Source organism: Crocodylus siamensis, chromosome 4, assembly GCF_052110815.1.
Source record: "Crocodylus siamensis isolate JL-2025a chromosome 4, ASM5211081v1, whole genome shotgun sequence".
Classification (NCBI taxonomy): Eukaryota; Metazoa; Chordata; order Crocodylia; family Crocodylidae; genus Crocodylus; species Crocodylus siamensis.
The window spans coordinates 141,665,354-141,676,362 of record NC_143398.1 but is presented as its reverse complement, the minus strand read 5'-3'; the positions used below and the strand labels follow the sequence as shown (position 1 = coordinate 141,676,362).

Here is an 11,009-nt window from a genome sequence, read left to right as displayed (position 1 = left end):
TCACGACGGCCCCATTGTTCGCACCCTCTGGGGTCTAGGAGCTCTCCTGCCTGAGTCACCCATTTACCAGGGGACCTGGGGGCCCAAATCCTCCCTGCCAACACTAGAGGGATTGGGACATAGTCATAAAGGGGCCAGGTTCTGGTCTCCACCCCCACTGATCTTCCATGAATATATCCTCTCAAGGGCTTGTTAATCCCAGAGGAGATGACCTTCGCAAACAGGGGTTTACACCCAGGGCACCATTCTGCGTATTGGATATGACTGCTGGATCCCCTGACTTGATCCAAAGCGCCTGTCTTTCATACTGGTGTAAGACTTAGGTTTGCACTGCACTGCCACTGTTACAGTTTTAACATGATTCTCCTGGTTTTCCGCATTAGCCACAGTTTGACCCTCTAATGCTTGGCAGGTGAGTTGTCCCATCCTAGCAAGCTTATTTCTCACTACCTCTATATCCATTTGGTTAAGCGCCACTCCAGCACTTCCCACTGATCCCAGGACGGTTGCTGCATCTCTATGAAATTTCCTGTGAATCCGGGATTTCCTAGCCAGGCCAATAGAATGGGCTCTGCCCATTTGCTGCACCACGGACGTGTCTGGGTGACATGAATTTCCCATTGCAAGACTACAAATCTTTCCAAGAACACTGAGGGGAATACAACAAAGTTTTCTGGGACCCTAGCTCCCAAAACTGTAGGAATCTTTTTTGGGTAGGTGGGACCCACCGAAATCCAGAAAGAGATCTTTCCTCCATTTAGCAACTCTTTATTCGTCCTGGGTTAAAATGAGGAACTTCTGCCTGTCCACACAAGGCCTCCCATACCTCTGCAGGGATGGGATGCCTTCCTGGCTCACAATCTAGCGATCCCACAATATTAGAAAATACAAACACAAAGTCTATTCAAAGTCTATCGCTCACGGCATGATCGTAAGTGCCTTCCGCTCTGAGAATTTGGTACTCCTCAACCTCAGTGATGTAATCGTCATCATTGGCCAAGAGCGTCCAATTGATACCCGGGGCTACGGTCACCTTGTAGTGGACCGTAACGTTCCCCTTTGGAGCTGATGCGTGCACGCCGCGGTGCGTGGCACCCCACAGCACCCTTGAAAGGATCCTAAGACATGCGTACCCTGGTTGAAAATCACTGTGGTAGAGGAATAGCCCACAGGAGGAATGCTTCTGTCTCAGATGTCTCTGTGGGGAGAGGGCTGAATCTACAGTCATTGGCTGGGATGGTGCTTCCTTCCTTTGTTTAAGTTTCGATTTTAAAACATAGCAGAGTAACAGAAGCTGCTCAGAGACAGCAGCCATGGCTGGCAACAACGAGGAGGAAACGAGAGGGTAAGAAGCCACCTTTGGCAAGCTTGTGTGAGTGTGAACTCCATGATATTGTAGAGAATTGCATCTCATCTCCCTGCAAACAGATCTGAGCTGAGAGCAATGGAGACTGTCCTGGCCAGGGCACTTTTGCTTTTTCTTGCAACTCTGCTTTGAAGGAACTAAGATTTGCCACTCTTTCCTCTGTAGGGCTTGTTCTGCTTCTCCTGTGTCACATGGATCTGGGTTTCTCTTCTGATCTCTCAGCTTAAAATACGTAGGGCTGTTTTACATACATGCATGCCATTTGGGGCAAGATTTTACATCTCTCTTCTTTTCCTTGAAATATAATACTTGATACCACATTTTCTGCTCTCTTCAGCTCCAAATGCAGCATGGATGATAGAGAAAAGTAAAGCATAAGGTTAAATATCAAGAACAAATATTTTTGTGCAGAATGTTCCTTTTAAAGAAAGTGTAGTAAACTCTTAACAAACATTGCAAAGCCCTAGTGATGAAGGAGTAAAAGAGAAGCTTTCATATATATCAGTGGTTTTCAAGCTTTTTCAGACTCCAGGCACACCCTGTTTGAGTCGAGGCACTGCTTCATAACTTTTGTGAATTGAATGGCACCCCATTTCAAAAAATAATGTATTTATTACAGTGCTTGCTTGCAAAAGGTCCTAGCAGTGGGGGCAGGGCAGCAGCCAGGCAGGGACAAGCCTGAGCCTGCCCCAATCTTTTCATATCTGCTTGTGGCATCAGTCAAAAGATCTTGGGGAATACCAGTTGAGAATCACTGATTGAGAGATATATATATATATATATATATGTATATATATATATATATACACACACACACATATATATACATACACACGCACACACATATATATGTGTGTATATATATATATATATAATATATATATATTAAAAATGCATTTTTTGAGAATTGTTTTCATGCAGCTGGTGGGTTGGTGTAAATGAAATGAAGTTAATTCAGTTGTAAATGTTCTCTGTCAGATAACTGGATAAAGTCTGAAAAACAGCAACATCAGGAAGCACCCAATATATGTTCACGTCTGTGTGTATTTTTATTATTTGTATAGGTGTGTATAAAATCATGGATTTTTAAAAGGAATATATGCATTGAGTGTGTTTCTAAAGGAAGCCAATTATACAATTGCACAAAGGCTACAAAATGTTAGGGAGACAGAAAGGGACTGTAAACTAGAAGTAGACATCAGGATTGTAATAAGTGTCCCTGGTATGCAAGATGTATGGTAAGCACACTTTGGAGTGGCAGGGGGAAGCAGTGCTGAGTCAGGCACAGAGTAGACCAGTGGGGGCCAACCTTTTTGACAGATGTGCTACAAAGTAGCCTCACACGCTCCCCTACTGTCACCCCAATCCCCTTCCCCTGCTCAGTGAGCTGCTCTGTTTTCTGCTCCCTGCCCTATCTGCCTTTGTGCTTCTTTTCCCCTCCTCAGTCCACCAAGTGCAGCACACATAGGTTACCTGTGTCACTTGTGGCACACATGCCTTGTTTTGACCACCCCTGGAGTCGACAGAGAGAAGTGGGAGCCCCTGCAAGGGCACTGCCCTTGTGACATGGACACTGCATGCTACTCAGCTCTCTCCAAAGCCACTGGCATTAGAGATATGACCGCAAGCAGAGTGCTTTATTACTTATTGTTTGAGACAGACACATACATAGTTCAGGTTGATATGTATATGTATTTCTGATTTTTGTGTTGGATTAAAAAGAACAATGAAAATTAGAAAGAGAGAGAGAGAAGGGTAGGAAGGATGTGGCTCGATGCCTCATTGACCACACCATCATGAGAGGAGAGCTGGGGTTTATTGCTAAGACACCCTGGAGGGGAAGTGAGGGTCTCTCCTAATCATGGAGTTGATCATCAATGGCTCTCCCAAAGTTTTTGCCATGTTTCCCTTTCCTGCTCAGTACATTTCTCTTTGCCTTAAAGCCTTGGACTTACTGCTTGTGCGGGTGGGCAAGCTGCTCATGAAGGGAACCCAGGTGAAGTAATCCCTTTTCCTAGGTTGCTGGGTGGGGCCTCGGGCCTGGGGTCACTCGGTATTTTCCCAAAGGAGCCCTGTGCAGAGGCCTAAGTGGCCAGCTCTGCACCTGAGGCAGTTCCTCTCCCCTCTCTCTTTGCACCATGTCTAGCTCCAGAGGCTCCAGGGCAGGACACAGGAGCAATGCTGCCATTGCTACTGGAGCTGGAGCTGGAGCTGGAGCTGGAAAGCTCAGGGCAAGTGCAGGAAGAAGAAAGGATGGGAGGGTGACATGCCCTCTGATCCACTCTAGCACCCCTCTCCCCTTAGGTAGCACTCAGAGCTCATGCCCTACTTCCCAAGCTGTCCTTATGCAGTGCCCTGTGGGGCTGTCTGGCTCTATTTCCTGCCTGAAGGGTTGTTCACACTTCTCCTCTAGGCGCCTTTTATGCCACCCTTTTTCAGTAGGCTTGAGGGAGAATATGCAAGGGCACATCTCCACTGTGTGCAATTTTACACACACATTAACACTCTCCTTTATTCTTCCATCCCTAGTGCTTTGCAGCTTCTGTGCAATTTCATAGACAATACTGAAAAGGGAATGTCTGCATCAAATGTTTCTCCTTGAAAAGACCGGGTGATGAGTACAGCACTTTCCCTCCTGCTCTGTCTTTCAGGACAGCAGCGTAACTGCTGGAGAGGGCAAGTGGGGCACCTGGCAGCAAATATGAGCAGTATGTTTGGGCCACAACAGGTGCAGCTCCATCCTGCCTGGGCAGCGGAGCCAGACAGGTGCAGCTTCATACCCAGCTGTATATGTAGAGAGCAAGGGGCAGGTGGAATGGTATCCTTCTCAGGGAGTCTGCCACAACAGGCACTGCCCTTTGCCAAGAGCATAACTGTATGTATTGGAGGAGAGCAAACAGGGCATCTGTGGGGGCTCCCAATGTGAGGCTGCTGCAGCCTGAGCCCATTTTGCTACAGCAGGAGCTATAGCAGTAGGTTTTTGACATAGTGGATTCCTATTTGAAATCACTGAATTTATTTTACGAATCATGTGGAACTGTTCATATGCCTAATGGTGCTAATACTGTAGGGCACCTCAGGAAAAACTTAATCAACTACATATCAGTGGTTTTCTCCTTTTCAAAAATGCTCAAAGTATCAAAATGACGTGCGTGCAAACCTGAGAGCTCAGTCCCTGAACATGGCAGAAAGGGGTGAAACAAAGTCAGAAGGGGTCTGTGGGGACATGCCAGGGCTTGTGATGAAGAAAGCAATAGGGCTAAACCAGCTTGGGGTGAATTAGAAAGCTGCAGCTTCCACCTGCTCCATACCAGCTTGCAACAAGGACGGATGCTGGGTTACAGCTCAGGTTTCACTTCCCTTACATTTCTATGATGGCAGCTCTAGCTTTTATTATTCTCTGTAACAGTTGCTCCCACTGCCCCCTCACTCTGTCAGCATCTCCCTTGATCTTTCCATGTGTTTTCCTCTCCTTCCCTATCCCTCTCATTATGTCCTGATTGTGACTGAAGAGTTGCTCATGGTGAAGCTGCAGTCAGTGACTCCTGCAATCTCCCTCCACTTCCAGGTGGTATATTTCAAGAAACGCATTTACAAATAATTATAGCCCAAATGTCAGGCCAGATGACACACACCTGCTCTGTGAGATAAAGTGGGGGAAGTATGGCAAACCCTGGCTACACTGGTGCAGAAATCAGCCTGAGGGTTTGCATGCTGAACAATACTTCATGGAAAGCATCTTTGAAAGTAAGAGACCTTCTGTTTCCTGCTATGTCACTTGGTACCTGTCCTGGAGTCCTTGTGCAAACTGCTCCTCAGAAATTGTGACGTTCCTAGAGAAGCACCCTTATTTGAAACTAACAATTTACGTGGCACGAATCTACAACCACAACATTGAGGAGAACCGCCAGGGTCTCAGGCTCTTGAGGGCAAAAAAAGTCATCATCCGAGTCATGGACATCGCAGGTAATGGCTGATGGGGTTAGTGGGTCTGGAAAGGCCAGAGCTGTCTGGCAGCTGGACCACAGAACACCCTGTTGGGGGGGGCACTACTGGTTTTAGCTGGGGTGTTGACTGGTCCCAGTGGGGCTGTGGAATGGGCCATGGAGACTTTCCTGTGCAGGTCAGTGGTACCAGACTGGCCCCCAAACTTGGGGCGGGGGGATATTGCACTAGGGTGTGGAACTTTTCCCTTTGAGGTCTCCACTTTCCATCCTTCCCTTGGTGCCTGTCACATAATTGTGCCTCCTGGTCCCTTGTTGACTAAGGTCCAGGCATGCATGCCCCCAAAATCTGCATGCTCGCAGGTACCTTCTCATCCTCATGATGAGGCTGGGGGCTTAATAAACCATGAGGGGAAGTGCCCATTTTTTTTCTAGAGGTGGAAACTCAGGGCCAAGATGCACTGGGGTGCCTTACGCTAGGGGAAGATGGACCAGCACGGCTGTTGCGCCTAACATACCAAGGAACACCAGGAAGGGATCACACTCCTTCATGGGCCTCTTCCAATAGTGTCCCCTTGACTACAGTCAAGACCAGATTAATGCATAGCCAAACTAGGCACATGCCTAGGGCCCTAAGTAAAAAAGGGGCTCAGTTATACTTATTTTACATATTATAATTATTGAGTGAAAAAAGTAATGTAAACATTTCATCTTCAGCTGGGGGCCTATGAGTTCGTTTGCCTTGAACCCACTACAGGGTTAATCCAGCCTGACTACAGTGGCTTAGAGGGGATGCCCTGCCAGCTCAGCCTGGATGCAAAATCTCCCCTCCCTGAAAATACTATACTGCTGCTGCTGGTTTTCCCGAAGAGGGAGAGGATATTCAACTTCCCCTTAAAAAATGAGCAACTTGTCCCAGTGGCAAAAAGTCAGCTGAGTTTAGGGGTACTGGTTTGACAAGAGGTGCCTGGGGCAGAGTGATAGGAAAGCTATGGAGAGCACGTGCGCCAGATGCCATGGGCTCCCAGCTTCCATCAACTGGGCCTGGCCATGCTGCCTGTGTGTGTGACAGGAGCCCGCTGCACAGCATAGGATAGGCTTAGTCCCCTAAGCCTGGCTGATGGCTGAGAGTGCCAGGACCAGTGATGCCTTCCTCAGCACAGGACTGACTGTTTTTATTTCTCCAGATTATAACTACTGTTGGGAAGTCTTTGTCAATAGACAGAACGGAAATGAAGATTTTTGGCCCTGGCACTTTGATCAACAGATAAGAGAGAATTATTTGCACCTGTCTGACATCTTTTGGGTTAGTAGATCTCTGAAGGAGGGTGGGGAAACTGAACCCCAGAGTGACCCCATGTCCCAGAAAAAGAGACTGAATAGAGCTGGAAAAGGCCTCCTTGTACTGAAGTGCTGAGGTTTGCTTAACTGAAAAGCATAGGAGTAAAAGCTGCACTGCTCCTCCAAGGGACAAACATTGCAGGGCTTTCCTCTGCCGCTGTATAAGGCCAGCTGCAGTGTGTGGCTTACACCAGGCACACTCCAGAGTACCAAATGTCTGGGTCTTATTCTAAAGACCCATCCTCCTGTAGTTCCCTTGGGAATACAGCTTCCACCGCTACATAGCACATGCTTCTCCTATTGTCTGTTTGCACTAAAAAAATTGCGGTCAGCCTAAGGCCTCCCCTGCTACCACCTGAGCTAGAAATCCCCATCCCTGTTACTCTTTGAATGGGGTTGAGATGTCCTTGTTACTTACTCTAAATTTTAGCTGCGGTGGAGAGTGAGATTAATGATCACTGAGATCATTCTAGTCATACATCAAAACCTTTATTGGGATATGCTTAAACATTAACTTATTTACAACAATACTATAATGCTTATGTAGTCTTGGAGTCAAGAGAAGCTAGGTGAGCAGGTCAGGCACTCTGGCTTCCTCAGGGACTCATGATGGTCAAAACTGCTCAGTGGAGTCTCAAGTGATTTGATCCCTTGCAGCTATACAACTTTTTTATACTTCTGGCTACAGGTTGTTAGTCATGTATGCTTTTCCAGGTTTGGTTAACCTAACACTGCAGTTAGTGCCCACAAAATGCTAACCCTCTATAGCAACCCAATACTTGCTCAACTCAGTCATGTCCACTCACACCAGCATAGGCAGGCAAGGTTCTTTGAGTAGATGTGATATCTTTTACTAGACCAATTAAATAGTTGGAAAAATTGTTCTTCACAAGCTTTTGGGCACAACACCCTTCTTCAGGCATAAAGGGAGTCTGTTGGTGTTTGTGTGCTCTCCCCCTCACACCTTCATGACATTACTCTGGCCAAGCGGGACTTACCAGGCCTATACCCTCCTCTGAAATCTTCCTGATATCTGAACTGTTAGGTTCAGGGCTTCATCAGTAATGCACTGCTAGTGCATGGGGAGCAGAGGCTGGTAAAAAATGAGATGCTTGGCCTGATGGAGCATCTATGATTTGCTTTCCTTCCACAATGAGAAAGAAACTTAAGAATTCTCACGATATCATTTGGTCAGAAAATTGCTGACCAGGCCAAACAGCGAGCCCATGTAATTATGAAGCACGTCCCAGAACTTCTTTGTCCACTGTCCTGGGTCTGAGCCCCACCTAAAGAAATATTATGAATCACTATAGTTCATAGAAAGAGTCCCTGCCCTCTCCATTTGATACCAGAGTGGGTCTAATGCACAAATGTTTTGCTGCTACTCTCTAGGAAAGAAATTAATTTCAGATCCTTTTTTTCCCACCAAAATATTCCCTTGCAGGGCAGGAATCCGTGAGTCCCACCCAAAAGGTCTCCTTGGATAGCTGTGAAGACACTGGAACAAAAGCTCCCCCAAACAATGGAAACCAGGGGCTGAGCTGTTGAAATGAAACTCCAGAACTTGGGGGATGGAGGGGGGGAAGGGAGGGATGAAAGGATGATGTTTGCATTGGGAAACACTATCCCAGTCCTACTGCTCTTTGTTTTCTCTGTTGGTGGGTCCTTGATGATTGGGCTACACTCAATCATCAAGTAGAAATGCACCAGACAACTTAATCCTGTGACTGTCCTCATTTGCATTACCAAACTCTGACTGCAGAGCTGTGTTGGAAATGGAGTGTAGTCCATAGCTAATATAGCTTTGCCAGCAAAACCTATGGGAAAGACACTGTGTCTGGGGGAAGTGGTACAGTGTCACCTTCTGCTAGCAGAGCTGGGTCCATGCCAGGGGTCACGCTGCTGTCCAGCTGCCACCACTCTTAAAAAACATTGATAATCATCTTAGCAAGCATAACTATGTTCTTGGCTGCTCCCTTTTCATTGCTCCAGCTAGCAGCCTGTGCAAAGCAATCTGGTCAAATCTCAAAGACAACCTGAGTGGAGGAGTGCTGGGATGGGTGCCCTCTGCAGAAAACCCCTGAAATGGTAAGAACCAGATTTCATGGCCACGATTATCCAGAGCCTGCCAAAGAGATTTGCTTCACTGACACACAGAAATGCTGCATTTTTACTGAGAGCCCTGCCCTGCAGCTGGAACTCCGGGTCTGTCTCCATGGTCCTGCACGGTAGGGCTGTGCGAGGCTTTGGACCCTGCTTCAGATCCAGAGAAGCTTTGGACGCTTTGGCGTCCGAAGCAGCATATCCAGATCGAACCGCTAGCTTCATTAGGATCTGAAGCTGGATCAAATAGCTGCCTACTCGCACAGGCCCACCGTGCAGCACTGCAGAGATAATTGAGGTGTGTAGTAAACCAGGGTGCATTAGTTCATGTGGAGCTAGGCTGCTCCTAGGACTCACTGCCCTGTGCTGTGTAGACACCCTGCCAGGCAGTAGTCATTCCCTGGAGGACATGTGAATTGGATTACTGTCCAGTGCCCTCTCTCAAAGCCATACTGTGCAGGGTGTGCCTTGGCTTTTGCTTATTTCAGTCACTCATTTCCAAGGCTCTGACTCTGAGTCTGGTTCTCCTCTCATGTACATTGTTACAAATGAATCTTCACTGCAGTCAACGGCATCAGTGGTCTGTCCTGGAAGGGAGCCTGGCATCTGACTGTGGAGTCAGGATGTGCCATTTTTCCAGAGTAATCTCACTGACTAGAAACACAACTTCATGGCGCCGTGACTCTGCCCCATGTGTCTTGCAGGGCCAGAAAGGCATTCTTTACAGACTGTCCTTGAGAGAGAGAAAGAACAAGTTTTACTTAAAGAAACATATTTTAAATCAGCCGCTGTGCTTATGGAGTCTCTGTTACACTTCCTGTCCAACGAGGAAAGTTTGTAGTTTCAGCCTCAGACCTGGAGACAGCCATGCTGTTTGCCTCTTTACCCACCCTCACAGAAAATAGTCCCCGGTCAAACAATACAGCCCTAATCTGTTCCTCTGAGTGCTAGCAAACTCTCCTTTCCTGAGCAGTGAAGCAAGGTGATATGTTAGATCTTGCCTGCAAAATCCCACCTGAGAGATCTGGAATTCAAAGGCAAGTTGGGATGTTCAGTTTCCACAAAGTTTTTTGTTTTTCTTACATCCCTCTTGTCATAATTTTTTTAACCAAGGATAATAAATGTAAAAAAACATATGTAAGTTATGTTTACACTTATTGCTAATAAAAAAAGAAACAAACGGATGGTCTACTGAGGTAGAAATCTGGACCAATGCAATCTGATTTCAATGCACGATCATGGTTGATCTGTTGTTGTAGGTACCAGAAGTTGGATATTTCCTGACTGGGTTTTCTGGCTGTTGATCTGTCTGTCTGTCTATCCATGCTCTTACAGCGCACATCACTCCGTCATGTGAGTTCCCCACTGCAAGAACGCAAGATGGTCTTGTGGCCTATTGCAAGCAACCAGAGAGTTTGAGTGCATCATTTCTTAGGTGCCCTTCTGGAGACCTGTTAACGGTGCATGGCTCTCAGAGGGGTGTGCTCAGCCCTTCCTGAAAACTCTTCCTGATGTCTTCAGCTGCCATTCCCTGCTTCCCTTCCCCCCCACCTCCCCCCCCAAAAAACCAAAACAGGCAAAACCCACCCCCCAAAAACCCACCGGTTGGTTCTGAAAAATTGGCTCTAAACTTTTTTTTAGCCAAACAGGGTCTAATCCTGCCCTGGTCAGGAAGCAGGTATGAGAGGCTGAGAACTGGAGCTATCTCATGGCAGGCTTATATATGTAGGCTGCTGGGGGCAGTGGGAGGAGGGTAGGAGGAATAAAGTCTTTGAAGGAGCAGGTAGAACCTGCAGGTAGAGCTGGCATTTTCTGAAGGGTGCCGCAAGTCTATCCAAGGGTGCCGTGAGTCTAAGATGGTTGAGAACCACTGCTTTCGGCAGTCTCCAATTCCCCATGCAGAGTTAGGCATATCACTGCTTCCCTAACCCTCCTCCCCGCCCGCCCCCTCCAAAGGCCTCCTCCCCACCATCTCTCTTCACAGCAAACTGAATGCTGACTACAGTATTGCCCTCTTTCACAACTGCATGGCAGGACTCTCAGTGCTTGCTGTTTGCTTTATAAAATCTCAGTTTCTGGATTATGGGGAAATAGCTCTTTTTATTATTTAATTTTTTTTTTAGTAATGTTCTTGCACTTGTGGATGCATAGGAAAGTTGGAAAGACTAAGATACCCAACTAAAATACCATAAGACAAAATAAGCCCCTGCTTTTAGTGATTTAAAAAAAACCCACTTTATTTTGAAGCCAGGTTC

At 46.9% G+C, this 11,009-nt stretch overlaps 1 protein-coding gene across 1 annotated transcript; it reads left to right on the top strand.

Annotated features, from left to right (window-relative positions):
• The first annotated feature begins 1,225 nt into the window (after positions 1–1,225).
• LOC149866619 (C->U-editing enzyme APOBEC-1-like) lies at positions 1,226–10,288 on the top strand. Its single transcript, XM_090043976.1, has 4 exons — positions 1,226–1,345; positions 4,935–5,332; positions 6,498–6,616; positions 8,096–10,288. Exons 1-4 carry the CDS (start codon positions 1,314–1,316, stop codon positions 8,108–8,110), a joined length of 564 nt encoding a protein of 187 aa, XP_089900102.1. The 5' UTR covers positions 1,226–1,313; the 3' UTR covers positions 8,111–10,288.
• The last annotated feature ends 721 nt before the right edge of the window (positions 10,289–11,009 follow it).